This window comes from Poeciliopsis prolifica, unplaced genomic scaffold (genome assembly GCF_027474105.1).
Source record: "Poeciliopsis prolifica strain line A6 unplaced genomic scaffold, Auburn_PproV2 SCAFFOLD005, whole genome shotgun sequence".
NCBI classification, from domain to species: Eukaryota; Metazoa; Chordata; class Actinopteri; order Cyprinodontiformes; family Poeciliidae; genus Poeciliopsis; species Poeciliopsis prolifica.
This window is the reverse complement of record NW_026562380.1, coordinates 1727009-1746841: the sequence shown is the minus strand read 5'-3', so window position 1 is coordinate 1746841 and position 19833 is coordinate 1727009. Positions and strand designations below refer to the sequence as shown.

Here is a 19833-nt window from a genome sequence, read left to right as displayed (position 1 = left end):
TTCCTGCGCTATTATTTTTTCTTTGTTTCCTATAGTCTGGGTTTCCTCTCGTTCACTTTGATTCCCTCCGGTGGAATTTCTACTGGTCCAATCAGCGACCAGAAGAAGTTGTGAACGATGACAACTGTACACTAAGATAATTATGTATCATTGTTATGCGCTGTCAAATTAAATTTGTAGTAATTAGAAAATAATAGTTTAAGATTTCTTTTCAATTAGTGAAACTTTTAATTCAGACTGATGAAATATTCTTGAATTGTGAACAAGGCCCACACAGAATCAGTCCAACGGCCACATATGGCCCCCAGGCCTCATTTTGAGCACCCCTGACTTGGTCAATTGAGTTACTGAAACAAACTTTTCAATAATATAAACAAAATGTAGAATACAGGAAAAAAGTGTACAGTATATGGCATGCAAACAGAGCAAAACCAGGAGACGATACTTTTTACACTTTATTGTATATTTATATATATATATTTATATATATAAAACTACAAAAGTAAGACCGTTTTCAGTTCATAAACAGCTGTGAAGCTGAGCATTTTATTTTCTACAGACCCACCGATACAGTGATCAGCTGATAATTTCTCTCTCCGTGTTTGTTTTGTTGCATAGAAAAAGGCACAGCGCTGAGGTCTGCGAGTTACAGGCCGTGTTGAGGGAATCCGCCGCACGCTTGGACGCAATTAAACCGATTTGGTGACAAACACTGATTGAAAAGTCTTAGGAGCTTGAATGTTGGTCATACTATGTACATTACTTTTGGCATGAAAGCATCCATGATAGGCTTTGGAGTCTTGACATCTGTAGGTTTGAGACCGTTTTCTTTAAATATTGCTGCTTGAATGTGAACTGTTTGCCTTCAACCGGAAAATGATGAACAAAAACAAAAAGTACAAAAGATATAAAAAGTTGTGGCCACCCCACCAGAAGAAAAAATAAAATCCAGAACGCAACAAACCAACAGAAGATGACAACCTATGTATATAAAAAAAATGGCTTCCACCCAGTTTTCACACTCTGATACATTCCTATCTAAAAGTACATTCCTAACACACATTCTGTACACACATTTACAATCCATGTGTCCACTTCACATCAAAAATAAATATATTTACACAGAAAAGACTAAAAAAAAAAACCCAAGATGAATAAATAATTTCAATGGAAATTAAACAAAAGCACTCCAAAAAAAATTTAAAACACACAGAAAGAAACAAGACACAGTCGTCTGCAAACAGCATAACGTGGCTCTTGACTCACATCTGAGCAAATACTCTCCCAGGGAACCCAGAATTTACACCCCCCTACATCCTCTGAAACACCGTTGGACACAAGGGCTTCTCCAGATGTCTGATAATTATTTTAAGATAAAATAAATCTCTTAACTGTCTTTTGAACCCTCCCTTTGGAACGTAGCTCTGATTGGCACAGTTCCATTACATGGTGCAGCTCAGATTGATGAGGTTTTCAATTTCAGGTAGCGTCACACTATTGTTTTCCCGAACAGCTTTAGCATTTACTGACAATGCTACAAAATTGACTTTTACAATATCTTCTTCTCACTTTAATCCAGTATTTAATAATCACTTCATTCATTCAGACTTTCTAATTTTGGTTTGAGTTCTCAAGGGTTTTTGCATATTAGCTGTTTACTTTCTTTTTCAGAAGCTGTCAGTAGCACAAAAGGTGGTGTAACAGTCTGTTGATATTTAAAGTTATTATTGTCTTCATTCTGAAAATTTGCAGTTTGAATGGCTTAAATATTCTCTGAAACTGCAAAAATTTGCTCCACAGCGCCCCCTGTAATGTTAATTACATTTAAGTAGTAGTCGAAACAAGAAGTCTTGGCAGGATTCCATTCAGGATTGCATTGTACAATACAGCGCCATCTACTGGCTATACACTGGCAGTGAGGTGTAAATAATTAATCCTGTGAGATTCAGATACAAGTGGACAGTTTTGAAAGGCAAATTATTAAATCTCAATTGAAAGTCATCATTCAAAACCAGATTAGTGTTTCTGCAAAATGCCCGTTTTGTAAGCTGCCTCTACCTCCAATCGAGCCCTTCAAGCCCTGCAACGATTTAAGCTTTCAGCTAAAACAGAGAAAATGCCAAGGATAGATGGCTTTGTTGTTGTCACTGTTGCATTGCCATAGTTTACAGGTCAGTAAAAAGTGGCGCTAACTGGAGTGAAAACCAAACACCTAACTTTTTGGGCTGTTCCATGCAAAGGAAAAGTGCCAAAAGTGTTCAGAAATGCTGCTTCTGACATCCTGAATTTGAAAGAAATGCAAAAAGGTTTCATTTAATAGATTATATTTAGATTTGTAAGGCTTTGTGACAAACATAGTTTTAATGCACCACAGTGCATGGCTGAAACATCAGGTCAACGCTGTGGTTTTGGTTTCCCACTTCCGTGGAAATCTCAATTCAAATTTCTTCCGTGATACTTTTAGCTCTCCCGCTAACATTGGGTCTATTGGAGAAGTAGCAGGACTGCTTGCTAGCTAGCATTTCAGGCTACCTATTACTAACACATGTAAACAAACCCCGTAGAAACGGGGAGTGTGAGTAATACTGTAAGCCCTGCTGTTACCAAATCATAATGTTTTCTGCCAAAAATAAATAAATAAATGCATCAACTTTGGAGCTTTTCCAGATCATCTACGTCCAACTGGGACTGGGGAGACGGCTGCTTATTTCTTCGAGTGTAAACCAGTGTTACCAGTGGGTGCAGCTCGTTTGAATACCTCTGCAACTGGTTCGTGATAACTGGCTCATATAACCGAGCTCATGTAAAACAACAACCAGCAGTTGTATTACGACTGTGTATAAGTTATGAAGACAAGCAGAGGTACAGAGGGCTAGAAGGGCAAAAAAAGTAACATTTCAAAAACAAAAAAACCCCAGAAAGCCTGGCATTGAATTCGTAGACATGTGTACACAAACATACGCTCCCTTCTAGTAAAAAGTTTAAACAACAACCTGGTGATGTGTTTAGAGCTACTCCTAAAGCATTATTGCAGAGCCAGGCTAATGTGGAAATCTATGGAGGTCCAAATGTGCCAAAATGTGATAAATAAAACAAACATAATACCCAGCACGTTTTGGTCTACATTGGACTATAATACTCAGACATAATTACATTTTAATAGCACCCTTTTGTATTTTATTTCAATAATTATGGTTATATTTATTTATGTCAGGGCTGCAACATTGATCAAAGAAAAAGACTGGCACATTCTCCAGATTTTTCATTTAACTACTTAAGCTTTTTTTATATAATATTAGGAATATAATAGAAGATGCAAATTAGCAAACTATTCTGTTCAATCAACAGTTTAGTGCCTAAAATGCAATAAAATACATGGCTCATTTGTAGCAAACGATAAATCTGCAGCTAAAACATACTTCTAGCATCAACGTATGAAAATCTCAGCCCTTTCTGCTCAATATTGCATCTATGCAGTATAGGACGTACCTGTTTATTTTGGGATTAACCAATCAATAATTAGAGAAAAAGGTGCTTAAAAGCTGCTATTTTTTAAATTTATTTTTTACTGAACTTGAACTAGGTGAAACTACAGCTACTTGAGGAGTTTTATCTCGAACATATTTACAGAAAAACAGTTTTCTTAAATCTTAAGAGTTTGTTTTTTGTACATTTTTGGCTTACTCATCTGAGAATGTTTTCTTTTTTCAGCAATTAGCCTTTTTGAGTTTATATTTATTGTGATTAATCCAATTGATAATTTCAGCCCTACTGAAAATAAAATAATTTACCAGACTATTTATTTACTACATCTTGTCACTTTTGGCACCCCATAGACACCAATAAAACAATGTCTTCCACCTTAAATGCTTGCTTTACAATTAAAACATTGTATCTGTAATAAGATAAAAATTAAATAATTATCATTTGATCATGTAAAATTACCTCAACAAAATTTAATACAATATAATAAATTAAAAACATCATGTGACCCTCAGTGGGCTGTTAAAGTGAGAAGAGCGGATAAAAAATACTGTGAAAACCAGGAACTGAATAAGTGGTCATTTGAAAGGCACTCAGCTGCTAAAAGCCATAATTACAGTGTGTGTATGTATATGTTTGTTTTGTATTTCTGTACCTGTGAGGAGTGCATATCCCCACAAGGATTAAAAATAGAAATATTTACAGTTACTCTTAAGGGTTAAGGCTTAGCTTCAGGTAAAGGACTAGAAAGGAAATTCATAAAGTTCCTCACAAGTATAGATATACAAATTCTGTGCACTACAAAAACACAAAACCTTACCATTTTTAGTGTAGTTCATAGTGCAAATATCTTGGTACACTTGATATAAAATTATAAAGTGACTATGCATTAACATATAGGCGCTTGATTTAAGTAAATAATTCCCTAAAAGTGCCCCACTATGCTTCCTTGAACGGTCAGGATAGATCTATAAAATATACAAAACATGTTAATTTCATGTTTACACAAATTTTTTTTTTGATCTGGCAAGTTCTGTTTACTTTAGCTCCTTTCAGAATGAGCTATTTTAGGGCTCTGTCACTTTAAATCAAAAATGGTGCTGCTGGTCAACGTTTACAATCGCAAGTGAAAATGGCTTCAAAACGATGTGCAATTTTACAACCATACATCTTTGAAAAGCAGACGAAAAGCCTGAACAACTTTAAAAAGAATGCAGCAAGTGTTTTCCAGCTGACCAAATGCACTGGAGTACTTGAGTTGCTAGGTAACGGGGTTGGGCTTTTTGAAAAAGGTTTTTGTTCCACTGGCAGATTATTCTCCTTCCAACATGGGAAAATGTCTTTGTAATAATTTGCCAATGGAACGAGAACTTTTTAAATCAATATTAAGAAATTATTTACTTAAAATAAGCTCATTTCTTTGTGAAAAGTTACCTGTGAGTTAGTTTTGCCTCATTTCAAGTATACCAAGATATTTGAACGAGAAACTAGACCCAAAATACTTTTGTTTTTGCAGTGAGTATGCTTTGCTTCCTCGTTACTTCACTTCCACACCTGGAAAGGCGAGCACAGTGCACGAACAGTGTTGTGTAGAAGTAGTAGTTGTCATAGTAGTACTAGTTGACATCACCTTCGATGTTTACAATTACCGACCTTAGAAGAAAAAGTCTTTTAAAGAGATAAAAACAAAAGCAATCCCAAATTTTTCCATCCAGTCTGTTTCTCCAGGTTCATAAAAAGTTTCGCAGGTGGAGGTCAGGCTGTCGCTGAATCACGACCCCACCAGCACCTCCATTATGTGGTCCAGTTCTGTCAGATCAATTTTAAAAGGCTGATTGGCTGAAACCTGGGGGGCGGAGCCGCTGTACGGCGACGCCAAAGTTTTGAGGAGGTCGTCGGCATTCACCACTGGCGAAAGCTTGGTGAGGCCGCCGCCGCCGGCTGTGACACCTACGGCCCCCGCTGTGGTGCAAGGGTCAAAGTCGTACATGGACGTGTCAATATCGGCAAACAGGACGTCGTCCAGCGCCAAGTCTGAGAGAAAACCCGAAGAAGAAGGGGACGAAGGCGAGGGGGAAATGTCTTCCAGGCTAGCAGGGGAATGTGCAGGCAGGAAAACAGCAGCTGCCTCTGGCTTAGCACCCATTGTCCTGCAGTCTCTGGTGGAGCCTGTGGGTGATGAGAAAGGGGACGGAGGGGGGGAGGTAGTTATGGTCATAGTATTAGCGGCTGCTGTCCGTGTAATGGTGGTGGGAGGAGCCAACTCCATGTCACTCGGAGAGGATGAGAAACTGTCGTTTGATAGGACCGTCACACTAGAGGACATCTTGCTCATTAGCACCGACGATGGAGTTAGCGGGGGCGGAGACAGAGGAGGTGTGGGTGGAGACGGCGCGCAGAATGCTGAATTCCCACCATCCTCTTCCAGTAGTGAGGCCGGAGTGAGGCAGGCGTCCACGGGCGCGGCAGAGTCTTCCAAGCGCTGGGGCACCGGGCAGCTGGGAGGCACCATCGGGTGGGGCGAAGGTGGCGGAGGAATTGCCGGCATCAACAGCGCGGATGGTTGGGGCAGGATGCCGAAAGACGGCGGCGCCTCGCGGAACCCCTCGTCCATGGGGTCATCAGGCGGCGGCGAGGGCGGCAGGAACAGCGGCCGCAGAGAGCCCTCCTGCTTGAGCTCATCCTGTATGCGGCGTAGCATGTTGTTGATGAGGACGCGGCGCTCCAGGCTGGGCTCGCCAAGCGGCCGCTGGCTGTAGAGCTTCATCAGGGAGATGTTGAAGATGGTCTGTCTCTGAAGGGTGTAGGACACCTTGGAAAGACCCTCCGAGGCAATGCCTACCCCCGCTCCCGCCACCGACGCCTCCAGCGCTTTGCCTTCCAGGCCCTCTTCATCCTCTTCCAACTTCCGCTTTGCACCTTTACAGAACATATATCTAGACGAAACAAAACAAAAGGAGAGTAAACAAGTTAATCAAGTGCTCAGATAAGAAATCATTAGGACACAAATCAGGTCTAAAGTCTAGTGTTTCTCCTTCGCATTCATTGACTTAAACTCAGAACCTAAATAAAGTTAACTTCATGAAAATCTGTTATATCTTAAGATGCTTCCTTGAACAGGGTAGAATAGGCCTTCAGTGTGTCTATTACTCTTTTTGGACAAAATTATTCTTAGATAAGAATTTAGTCTCGTCAGTTCCATCTCTGAGCTGTTTTAGGACCACTTGTTACTTTAAATCCAAATAAGCTGCTGCTGGCCACGCCTCCAACTCAACCAAGTGTTTGCGAAATAGTGGGTTTTTTTAATCAGCAGAACATATACAAAGTTTTGCACAATTGGTTCCACAATTACTTGATCAGTACATTTGAATGGTGCTATTGTATCCCCTCCTTTAGTGCCGCCCTGGGCAACTGCCCATACCAAAAAACCGCCTCTTTTGGGGCTTGTCGTGAGAATCACTTCATTCATACAGGAACCAAAGTTTTGTTTAGGAAAGTAAGAAGCTTCAAAAAGAAAATGAGCATACTGCATTTGGGGAAAAAATTAAAATACAGACAAAGTGAGCAGCTGGAGAGGAAACCTGAGCTCCCTGCTCAGCACCGGATCATGGGCCAGATTTAAAGCCCAACCTTTGGCCACTCCTCTTTTCATGATATTAGAGGAAGAACCTGCTGGTTGTGGCGGTGAGCAAGGTGCAAGAGGAGCAATAATTTGGGTGATTTTATAAAACTATTCAGAAAACAAAGGAGAAGAAAATGGAAAAGAAAGAAAGGAGCTGCTGCAGTGTGTTTGACTTTAATCCAGGCTGACATGCAGCCAGTCGCCGCCTGAATCACAGCGCATGCGTCTTCTCTCAAACACACACACACACACACACACACACACACACACAGGAAGTGTAAGCTGCAGGCCCAGTCACCACGACCGGTTGGTTGCCATGACAAACCGAGTCAGCTGGGAATTCACCCACCCAAAGAAACGACAGTGAATGGGACGCGGCGGAGGGAGGAAGAGGAGTACAGGAGGAAGATGAGGAAGGCAAGCGAGAAGCGGAAGCAGAGGAATAGGTAAGGTAACGAGGACTCCATCCAGAGATGCAGATAAACACACAATCGCATCTCCGACTCGGCCAAGGGTGTTCAAAGTGAGGTCCGGGGGCCATTTGCAGAACCTGTCCTGATTTCTTGCAGACCCCAACCCCAATTCAAGAATAAATTACTACAAAACTACGACTATTGAATCAAAATTTAGTGACAAAAATTATGTTTTTCTTTTGGACATACTGTGGCGGCATTTTGGAGTAAAAAAAGTCTGGACTACTTTGGCTCCCGGAGTTAGCCGTGGCTGTAAGCTGTTTCCTACTAGCTTCTGGGGGAATGGCTCTGCCTCACCCCGCAGTGATCGACTCCTTGCAGCTGCACAGTGCTGCCGTTCCCCTGCATGGACCTCTGAGTAGCTGCGTCTCAGACTGCCAGGATCTCATCATACTCTCAGTCTCTGATACGCTTCGTCAGTTGCTAATAAGAATAATCGATCTGCCATCATCATCATGGGAATCCTAACTGCGCCTAGACTGCGGCTGCGGATTTCCCCTCTTCGTTTTCCAGCTCCAAACAGAGCCACAAACAGAGCGTCGAGTTTATGCCACTCGACGCTCCGATATCCAAACTTTGCATTATTTTCGCGATCCAAACACAAAAGAATCCAATGTTGCGCTGTGTTTTTTACGTTTCCCTTTTACATAACCGGAAAAGCCGGTTTTTGACATTTCGCTAACATTCGGAGAAATATGGTTTACTTATTTTAGCATAACTCCGGTTTTACTTGGCCTATTAACACAATTTAAAAACTGGTGTGTAGTTTATAATGTGCACTTTAAGCACATGTTGAAAGTGAGACGGGGAGGCTGAGTCTTGCTGCTATGGCATAACAAACCAGACATGTTAAAAAGACGATATAAGACCCAATGATTTAACGTATCGATACTCGTGGATGAAAAATCGATACCTTCCGTGGGAGGAGATTATATCGTAGAATCGATATAATTATACATCCAAACACCACAGCAACCAGTGACTCCGCAATATTCTCTGCTTCTTACATTACTCAGCAGACTTTCATCTTGCAAATCTATAATCCAGTATCTAATAAGTTGGGAATTATTCACTGACTCGAACAAAGTATTCACACCTGCATCACACCAAGCGCCATCAGGTTGCCACGGTTACCAGGTAACCGCAACATCTTCTTGGGAAGATGTGAACTTCTCCATATCTTGCCGATAATTTACATTGTGAATGAAGATGGATTAGAGGAAATGAAAGAGAATTCCTGCCAGCAGGATAACTTCTGGCATTAACGCGTTCTCACGTCGGCAATCCTTCACTGCAGCACACCGACTGCTGCCGCTTCAGGAAAATGGAGATTCAGAGTTGCGAGGAATCAAAAAACGGCATTTCAAAGCAGAACGCTGCTGCTGTGTGACTGAGAGGCGAAGCAGCTGCGCATGTGTGACTCACCGAGCCGCGGCAGGCTGTTTGGGCTCTCTCACACACAAGACGCACACAGCGCAGGGCTGACATACCACAAGTGCCCCACCCGTCACATTCCTCTTCATTATCCTCCTCTCGCCTCTGACTATCCGCTCCTTCTCACTATTTCACCCGTCTTTAACATCCTGCAGCTTTAATTCCTCCAGTTTCTCTACAGTAACTCTGTTTAAAAGAAAAAAGAAAAACAGATCGTAAAAGAGTCAGAGTAATAAAGCACAGGAGTGGAACGGGGTCACGCTGACTGAAAATCCTATAGAGTCAAAGTTAAACTATGGTGCCAAAACTTTCTGAAAGAGTTTCCTTCAGAGAAATGCAGTGAAATAAAAAACGTCCTGACGTTACAAAAACAATGTGTCAGTGAAAAAAAAACAACGGTAATTTAAAAATATATATATTTGTTTTACATTTATTAATTATGATTAAGCCTGTAGCAAAAAGCAATTTTGCAGTTAATCACAATATCAATTAAAATGAGTTTAATTTCCATTTGGATACTTAATATCTTTTGTAGATCAATTTTGTTTGTGGAAATATAATTGTATTGGTTGTAAGTGGGGCTCCTTCTCCTTGTTTTTATTGTTTTAGTTTAGATATTTAAAATGTCTTCCATTTATAACAATATGTTATTTGAAAATGGTCTAAAAACCACAACATTGTCATTTATAATATTATCTACCATCCAGCAAAATCTGTTATGACAGGGCTAACTATGCTAAATTTTTGTACTACTTTTGTAAAGCTAATACCTTTCTAAACCCATTTAAAAACAATCTAAATGAGTAAATATCTTCTGAAATATCTGATATTGTGGTTCAAATTTATTTTGATCTGCATGGTCTAAAGTTGATATTTATAACGCATTTGTTATATCAACCCTTGTCGAACCAAAATTACCTTCCTCTTGTAAATATGGTTTATTGGAGACAAAAAATCACATTTCCTTACAGTGGACTATCACAGAAAATGACTTTACTTCAATACAAAATGAAAAAGTCCAAAATAGTTTGAGAAAATTTAATTATTAATGGTACAAAATGACAAAATGAACTAAAATTAAATAATAATCACTTTTAAAGCAATGTCTAAGATTATTTTTGCAGCTATAATAAAATTGTTGCATGTTGTATAAATACAACAAGCAACATTTTCAAGGGAAGTTTTTAAACTTTTCCAGCAACATGTTGGAGATAAAAACAATACAAATGAATTTTTTAAAAAAAAGACAATTTCAAGTCACTATTGTATGATTAAAATATTATAACTAAAATAACAAAATGCTTAGAAAATAACTTCATACACTTTGCACACTTCACTAATTTAAGAAAAAACACAAATCTAAATTTTAAAAAATTGCCTATTTTCAATAACTTTCTTATTGATAAGTGATGGAGCCATTAGGAATAATCAATATTCACTACCAAGCCTAACAAATTGTACTAAGGTAAATAACCTTCACGGTCAAATTATATACTAAGAAAGTTACAAAAAATATACACAAATATGTTCTATATATGCTTTTTAGCATTTGCAAATACAAATAATTTTGGTAATTTAAAAGTTTCGCTTCATTTAACTTTAGACAGCAAAAAAAAAAACAACTTTTTATTAGAAAATATCTGGATTCAACTGTAAATAACATTTTCCAAATTTAGGATTTTAATCAAACATTATGTTGCATTTTATCACAAAACTGTGCAGTTTGAATATGAAGCACTTTCTAAATAAGTCAAGGACTTCAATGGAACCCTGATGTAAATAAAAGCAGATGTTTTGCTTTAAATGCGAATTTTGTTTTACCCATAAGGTTACGATGACATCAAAATCACAACCCATATCCGGAGGAAAAAAAAACGAAATCCTTGGCCGCCTATGTTTTCTCTTCCTTTAGCTGAACAAGGGTTAACTGCAGTTAACGAATCCATGCCAACTTTCAAAGCATCGCTACAGAATAGGAGGTAAAGTCAGGTGTGTGCATGCATGGTGGGTGCTGGATGCCAAACATTAAACATGCGGTCTGATAATATTATTCCTGGAGCCGGCTGCGTGTGCGTAGTGCAGTAGTGGAATGGTAGTGGACAGCCTCTGCAGTGATATTATGATCCTGTAACCGGATATGCTGGTTTCCATGCCTGAGCTGCACAGCCACCCCTCCCCCTCACCTCCCTCCACGTTGGGCTATTTCAGGTTCTGTGGATGCAAAAAGTACTAACACACACACACAGCAACACTGCTGCAGGTAGATGAAAGTGGTTTTCTCCTGAGTGCATCCATCTCTGCATTTGCACATGCATCCCAGACGAACGGCTGCAGTCATGACTGCGTTTTTCGCTGCGATGCGTCCGACTCTGCATGAGGACGAAACTCTCCAACTCACCTCTGTGAGGATTCACCTACCGCCAAGGTTATTGCAACTAACTGAAGCTAACGAAACAACAAACACTGAAACTGAGAAAACATTTTTGTCAGCTGAAATACATAAAGAAAGCTAATTATAGCATGAGTTTGTAAAACTAATTGAAACATATTGAAGTTATAGATATAATATCCTTTGTTTTCACGTTTACAAATCTATTTATTAGCCTTTCAAACTGATTTCATTTTCACTCCACACACAAGCAGTTTACGTCAGTCCCAGTGCTGGACAATAAATCCATAACAATATTCAATATATAGAATACTCAATAAACTCCAATACTGGGAAATGTGAGGAACTCAGCCTCTAACGGCTAGCTGAGTCAGGTTGGTGGAATCTACTATCTCACTCACTCTTTGGTCACATACCAACAGCCTGCTGAGTAACTTGCGCAGAAGCAGTTTTACTGTTTTTCCACTTTGCCTCAAAACTGCTTCAAAATAAACAACAACAACAACGTGGAGAGAAAACTGTGGATAAAAAAGGAAAGGTAACACCACCAGTTGGGCAGCAGTTCAAATATTTAGTGTGGAAAATGTTTTGGTTAGCAAACTTTTGTAAGCTGTCAAATAAAATGTTCACGTCTTGTAAGTATAGCCAAATTTATTTGTTAAAACTACAAAATGGTGGCAGAGACAGAAAAATATTCTAGTAGTCGTAAAACAATCCTGTTCAGATGATATAAAAATAAAGAAAAAAATAAAAGTTGTTTTTTGAAAATAAAAAAATTACAAGTCGCTTTATGACCGTATGCAACATTAACATTAAATTGTGGTAGTTAAATTATTATTGATGTAATTCAGCTGTGACTTCGATCACTTTAAGCTCATTTACATATATTTTTAGTTAATTCTGTCATTTTGCAGGAAACTGTGGTAGCCACAGCTACCAAAGTTTTCTTTTAAAATACTTACTGAATTAGACAAAAAAAAAAAAAAAAAATCCCAACAAAATAAAACTAAACCAAAAAGAAAAATGCAAAACTACTATAACCCTGAGTGTTTCACTCTCTCTCATGCACAAACACAAAAAATAAACACACATACACACACACACAATGTCGTCCTAGTAAACACATTCCAGACCAAACCCAGAGGAAGAGGTAGCGCATTGTGACCAGATCCCACTAAAGTCACTCTCACAAATTAAGATACCATTACCCCAAGATGACAGCTGAATTATTAAAACTGGTTCTGTGACATTCCTAAAATCCACATTCAAGATTTATTTATCCCAAATTCGGATCTGATCATCGACTTCTCGTTGGTAACCAGGAAAACACACAATGAGAGTCATTTCCTAGCAGCTGCATAATCAGAAACCACAGACATGAAAGTGACACCGTGACACAGTTCGACACGCACCACTCAGCAAATCAAGGTTCTGATACTTCTGATTAAAGAAAAGCTGAGGAGATAGACTATTACGCACCAAAACTGTTTTGTCTTTTTGATCTAAAGAGTCTCAAGGGCAATGGAGAATCCAGAGTTTGATATGATACCAATGAAGAAAGCAATGCCAATGGCAAACTTTATATTAATAACCAATAAGACTGTCACTTCTGGGCGATAAATTGCCTCAGAAGTTATTGTGATAAACGATAATATTGTTGTTTTAAGACCAGTTTCAAGTAAGACAACGGTAATGGCATAATAATGCAACAACACATTCTAGAAGATCAATAAACTTTCAATTTTAATGAACATTTAACACCAAAATATTTTAAATATCCACAATAAACTGGAAAAACAAATAAAAATAATTATGAAGTCTTCATAAACAAAATTGCCCTTCAAAACAAAGAGCTAGTTGAGACCGAAAAAACCAGACCGAAAACATTTTACCACCTAGTTTTTGGTAGAAAAAGAGAAAAACAATAAATCATCCAAATGGCTAACAAGCTTGCTTTAATTTATCCTGGGTTTAACTGGTTTACTGCGCCAGGCCTATCCACCGATGTCAAAACTTGAGCCATCTTTGCATATTTATTAAAGAACACCTGAAATAAATAAACTGATTAATCGATTATTCAAATAATCACTGACTAATTTTGTAATCGATTAATCATTAACTGGAGTATAAAGACTCAAAAAAGGCAATTTTCTGAAAAAGTAATACGCTCAAAGCAGAATTTAGGCAAAACTGCACAAAAAATTATACATTTTCCATTTAAGAAAGTTATGTAAAAAAAGGTGTAAAATAAACTCAGACTCTTCCAGTGAAAGTGTTTCAGCTTAATCCAGTTCAGTTTCTGTCATAAAAATCTCTTATTAAACACCTTAATTGATTTGTTAAATGAGAAAATAAACATTTTTGCCCTAAACTGTATTGATATTAAGTCAAGCAAAAAGAACTGAGATTCTCACACGTCGTACACCAAGAACGCTTTCTTTTTACGCTTTCTTTTTTTTAATTTGGCGCTGTGGGAGACGGCTGCCTCTCCAGTAGCTCTTCAGTTTTTAGCTCTTTTTTAACGTTTTATGTTGCCTCTTCAACACAGAAGAGGCTGTGTGTGTTTTTTATTTATCCTATGGATAATTCCAAACTTCTCACTTATTCGAGAGAGGAACTGCTGGACTTTAGAACAATGGGACAAGCCGGCATAAGACACAACATTCCGGTGGAGCTGAGGAGGAGACCGAGGGGCTGCAAGGCTGGGGCTAAGCTAAAGGCTAAGCTAGCGGACAACAAGAGGCGCTACAAGCCATCGATTCCCACTGTAATCATGGGGAATGTGAACTCGCTGCCGAACAAGATGGATGAGCTGTCTGCACTGAACAACCAGCGGATCTACAGAGAGAGCAGCTTGTTCATCTTTACAGAGACATGGCTGAACCACCTCGTGCCGGACGCTAACGTGGACCTGCCAGGATTCACCGCTGTGAGGGCTGATAGGGACACGAAAGCGAGTGGTAAAAAAAAAAGGTGGGGGACTCATCATGTATGTGAACAATAGATGGTGTAACCCAGGACATATCACTGTAAAGACTGTTTGGTGTTGTCGGGACCTAGAGCTACTAGTCGTTAGCTTGCGGCCATACTACCTGCCGAGGGAGTTCAGTCACGTGATCTCCATCTGCGTTTACATCCCACCGAGAGCGGACGCTACCACTGCCTGTGAAAAAATCCACTCTGTCACAGCAAGGCTACAGACAAAACATCCTGACGCTTTTATTATAATCTCTGGGGACTTCAACCATGTGACCTTGGACTCTACTTTGGCCACTTTCCACCAAGCTGTTGACTGCCCCACCAGGAATAACAGGACAATCGACCTCCTGTATGCCAATGTGAGGGATGCATACAGAGCAACACCCCTCCCCCCACTAGGGAAGTCAGATCACAACATCGTTCACCTACAGCCACTGTACACCCCCCTGGTCCAAAAGCAGCCTACAACAGCGCTCCATCAGGAGATGGTCCCCTAAGATGGAGAGTGCTCTGAGAGACTGTTATAACACCACGGACTGGGATGCACTGTTCAGCCCGCATGGCGAGGACATAGAGGGACTGACACACTGCCTGACGGACTATCTGAACTTCTGCGCAGATGTGGTATCCCCTGCTAAGACTGTCCGCTGTTACCCTAATAACAAGCCTTGGTAACGCGGGAAGTCAAAACTGTCCTCAACAAGAAGAAGGTTGCCTTCAGGAGAGGAGACAGGGAGGCCATGAAGGCAGCACAGCAGGAGGTGAAGCAGTGTGTGAGGGAAGCAAAAGACAGCTACAGGAGAAAGGTGGAGCAGAAGCTGAGAGAGAACAACATGAGGGAGGTCTGGGAAGGTGTGAGGACCATCACTGGCCTCAACACAAAGACCAGAGTCGTTGAGGGAACAATGGAGAGGGCAAACGAACTGAACAACTTCTTCAACAGGTTCAACCAGTCTGTGCCCCCCCAACCCCCTCTCTCACTGCAGCCACCTCTGCTCCTTACCACACACCTCCCCACAGACAACAAAACACTGACAACCCCCCACACACCTCAGCACAACCTCGACCCCACATCACCACAGACCAGGTCAGAGAACAGCTGAGGAAGCTCAAGCCCAGGAAAGCAGCAGGGCCGGACCAGGTGTGTCCAAGGCTGCTGAAGGCCTGCGCTGCTGAACTGGGAGAGCCACTACAGCGGATCTTCAACCTCAGCCTGCAGCTAAGGGAAGTGCCCACCCTCTGGAAGACATCCTGCATCGTCCCAGTGCCCAAGAAGAACAGGCCCAGCGAGCTGAATGACTTTCGGCCCGTGGCACTCACTTCACACCTGATGAAGACGTTGGAGCGGCTCTTCCTCGGCCTCCTCAGACCTCAGGTGGAACATGCTCAGGACCTCCTGCAATTCGCCTACCAGGCACATGTTGGTGTGGATGCCATCCTCTACCTACTGCACTGGGCCCACTCCCACCTGGATAAGGGCAGTGCCACAGTGAGGATCCTTTTCTTGGACTTCTCCAGTGCCTTTAATACAATCCAGCCCCTTCTGCTCCAGGACAAACTAAACAGCATGGGAATGGACCAGCACCTGGTCACCTGGATCCATAGTTACCTCACCAACAGGCCGCAGTATGTCAGGCTAAAGGACACCGTGTCTGACACTGTGGTCAGCAGCACAGGAGCCCCTCAGGGCACAGTGCTGGCCCCTCTTCTCTTCACCCTGTACTCCTCTGACTTCCACTACAACTCGGAGCTGTGTCACATACAGAAGTATGCAGATGACACAGCCATAGTCGGATGTATCAGGGACGACGGAGAGGAGGAATATCGCTGTCTGGTGAGGGTCTTTGCTCTCTGGTGCCACACAAACCACCTGGAACTCAACACCTCTAAGACGAAGGAGCTGGTTATAGACTTTGGGAGGTCCAGACCAAAGCCGAGACCAGTCGTACTAGAGGGAACGGAGGTTGAGGTCGTGGGCTCCTACAAGTACCTCGGGCTGTGGCTGGACAGTAAACTGGATTGGTCAAAACACACCAGCCACCTGTACGGGAAGGTGCAGAGCAGGATGTACTTCCTGAGGAGACTGCGGTCCTTTAACATCTGCAGCAAACTGCTGTGGATGTTCTACCAGTCAGTGATCGCCAGTGTCCTCTTCTACACCGTGGTGTGCTGGGGAGGCAGCACATCCAAGAAGGACACGTCCAGACTGGACAAACTGATCAGGCGTGCCGGCTCTGTGGTCGGCATGAAGTTGGACTCTCTGGTGACGGTGACAGAGGCGAGGACACTGAACAAACTGCTGGACATCATGGACGATAGCAGCCACCCTCTACATGCCGTCATCAGCAGCCAGAGGAGCCTGTTCAGTGACAGACTGCTGCTTCCCAAGTGCCGGGACCAATAGATTCAAGAACTCCTTTGTCCCCCACGCCTTCAGACTGTACAACTCCTCACTGGGGGGTCGGAGGTGACACAGGACAGAGGAAGAAGGAGTAGTTTTTCTACAAATGTGAACTCCATATTTATCAGGCCAACCATACAGTGCAATACCATATCACTGGTCAATCTATCCACCAAATTGCTATAATTTCCTTTTGTGTTGTATTTATATTCTTTGTTTTGTATTTAATTTGTATTTTTTTGTATTCTTTAGTGTATGCTTACTGTGTGCCACATTTTTGCCTGTGAGCTGCTGGTAACTATAATTTCCTGAGGGAGTCTTCTTCCCAAGGGATCAATAAAGTCAAGTCTAAGTCTAAGTCTAAGTCTTTAGCCAATAAAATGTGTATTACTATATCTAAAAAGGGAGTTAAATTGCTTATTTGCATCTTTTATTGTTTAAAAAGACTCAAATTCTGCAGAATGTACCAACTTTTTTTTTATTGGATTAATCAGAGATATTTTATAATTTAAATCAAAGTTATTAAAAACCTCTTGAATAACTTCAGTTTAAACTTATTTTATTTCAGAGCTGCACTCTTTAGAACCTCTGGGGTATTTTAAAATGACCAGCTGGTGTTTATTACATTACTAAAATTACAGTAATAGTTCTAATGGCAAATTATTTCACTTATAATAAAACATTTTCGTCCTTCTACAAATGGAATAATCTAGTACTTTTTCATCAATATTAAGGAATTATTGGCTTAACACAAGCTCCTATATTGTGCAGGAAAGTTACTTGTAAGTTTTGTCTTATTTCAAATATGTTGAGATCTTTGCACAAGAAACTAGACCAGAAATACTTGGGAAGATTTTGTGTTTTTGAAGTGTGAAGGAGCGAAAAAGTGCAAACGTGAAAAGAGAAAGTGACATCATAATTTGCAAAGAAACAAAAAACAGGAACAAACTATTTTTTAAAATGAAATCTGATAGTTTCTGCGAAAACAAAAAGATCTCTGATGAAGATTTCTTATCAACATCATTTATAATTGTTAAGAATGAAAATGTCTCTCCAGCCTGAAAAGGAGTAAAAAAAAATAAATGAGGTAAATGTGTTTGTTTTTTCAGCATTACAAGTCCAAATCAACAAATTGCTCCAAAAGAAGAAACTTAAAGTTCTGGAAAAGCCCAATGAGATTCCAGAACCAAACGATTCGGAGATTTGGAAAATGACTGCAAGGCGGGAAATTTCTTCCAATATTATTGCAAACCAATATCACATTTTAAAAATTTGTTTTTGAAAAAAAAAAAACATCTCAACATGAAACTAAGAATTACAAATTTTGTTTTTTTAATTCAGATTTTTTTTTTTATGTTTTTTTCCATTCTTCTTAGATTTATTTTCTATTATCATTTTTCTGAGATTTCATCTTACTTTATTTTTCCAAGTTTTATGAAATGCATTCTTTTCAAATCACTTCTCGCAGATTCTGTTTCACATGTCTGGGGCCGGGACTTCGGTTGAAAAATGGCAGAAAGACACATTTCTATTCGTCTCAGCTGATGTTAGCAACAACGTTTCTATTGGTCGGCTCGGACACAAAGCTTCAACAAAGTATTAGTACATGGGGGTTGCCCAGCTATACATTATGAGTTATTCAACATTTATGTGCAACGTCAGTGTGCCTGAAATAAAGTCTGCCATCACTTTAAATAGAGGATAAAACTGTTATTACGTCTGCCTCACATGAAAATGATTCCAGTTTCTGCAAAACAGAAGACAGATGGGAAAACATGGTAAAGATGAGCCACAACCAAAATAAATAAGCATGCAAGCAGTGTGTGTGTGTGTGTGTGTGTGTGTGTGTGTGTGTGTGTGTGTGTGTGTGTGTGTGTGTGTGTGTGTGTGTGTGTGTGTGTGTGTTCCCTGAGTCAAAGTGATCATAAATGCTCACATGACAGAGGTCAGCTGGCTATCAGGGAATTCACCACAAGCTCTTACGTAATGACAGACCTGGTTGCAAAACACAACAGTGGCACGGCGCAATAATGCAGAATCTACCTAAAAAAACAGAACTGCCATGACAGACAAGTCAGGAAACAGCTCAACACCTGAAAGATTAAACTTTCCTGACTTTAAATGCATGAAAGTCCAAGCTTGGGCCAAATTCATCAACTCAAAACGCCATTTTTAAGAACTAAAGTCACCAAAATGATGTCACTTTTTGATCTACTCAATGAAATACACCATCTTCATTTATCAGGTGATCATATTTTTTAGGAGAAACTTACTAGAAACATATCGCAAGCAAATACTTTTTGCTTGTGATATGAAAGGCATCAAATGTGTTCATTTTGTGTTTGAATGAAGAAAATCTGGAAAAACTATTTCATCTACTGTCAGAAATAAAAACAGGATGTAAGTCAGTTTTTATTTGAAAACTCTTGCTGTTTTTAGCCAAGTTTTAATACAGGAGTTAAAAGCACAAAGTTTAGAAAAGATGATCACTTTGTGTGGCATTTAACGTTTTTGTGAGATTTTAATTTAAAAGTGTCCTAATTTATCCTTTACGATGGTGTGTCATTACTGTTGTTGATGGAAAAACACATAAAGAAACAAAGAAAGAGAGAAGTAAAGAAAGAAGAAAGAAAAAGAGACAAAGAAACAAAAAAAGAAAGAATGAAAGAGAAAGAGAGAAGAGTAAATATCCATCAAAAAATGTTGGAAATTTTCAAGAAAAAATGTGGAAATTTCTGAGTTTGAAAAGCAAAACAATAAAAAAAAATGCTAGAACAAAATTTAGAAACTTTCAGATTTATCTCAGAAATTTATAGATGGGGGGCCTCAAACAATCAATCCAGGTGCGACAAATGGCCCCTGAACCCTACATTTTGCACCCTTGGTTCAAAGTGAAAGACCAGCCTCCAGTAGCTGATTAAAGTCCATATCAGCGACACTGACAAAGGGGTGCAAAGGTTAGGAACAAGGCTGAAATAAAACATCTCTTTTTGTTTGCAGACACTCTGCACTAATTCATTAGATAAACAGATCCCAAAAGTGCATGTTTGGG

The 19833-nt window shown here is 40.0% G+C and overlaps 1 protein-coding gene across 3 annotated transcripts in view; it reads right to left on the bottom strand.

Moving 5' to 3' along the window:
• Window positions 1-442: 442 nt before the first annotated feature.
• The window catches only part of sertad2b (SERTA domain containing 2b), a 43948-nt gene continuing 24557 nt past the window's right edge, over window positions 443-19833 (bottom strand). For 2 of the 3 annotated variants that reach the window (XM_055029568.1, XM_055029567.1), the window contains exon 2: window positions 443-6419. In XM_055029568.1, coding sequence (XP_054885543.1) covers window positions 5255-6415 — 1161 coding nt within the window. In that variant the 5' untranslated portion in view covers window positions 6416-6419 and the 3' untranslated portion in view covers window positions 443-5254. Of the gene's footprint in view, window positions 6420-9003; window positions 9330-19833 lie in introns of those variants that run through there. The other variant, XM_055029565.1, reaches the window with a different exon arrangement.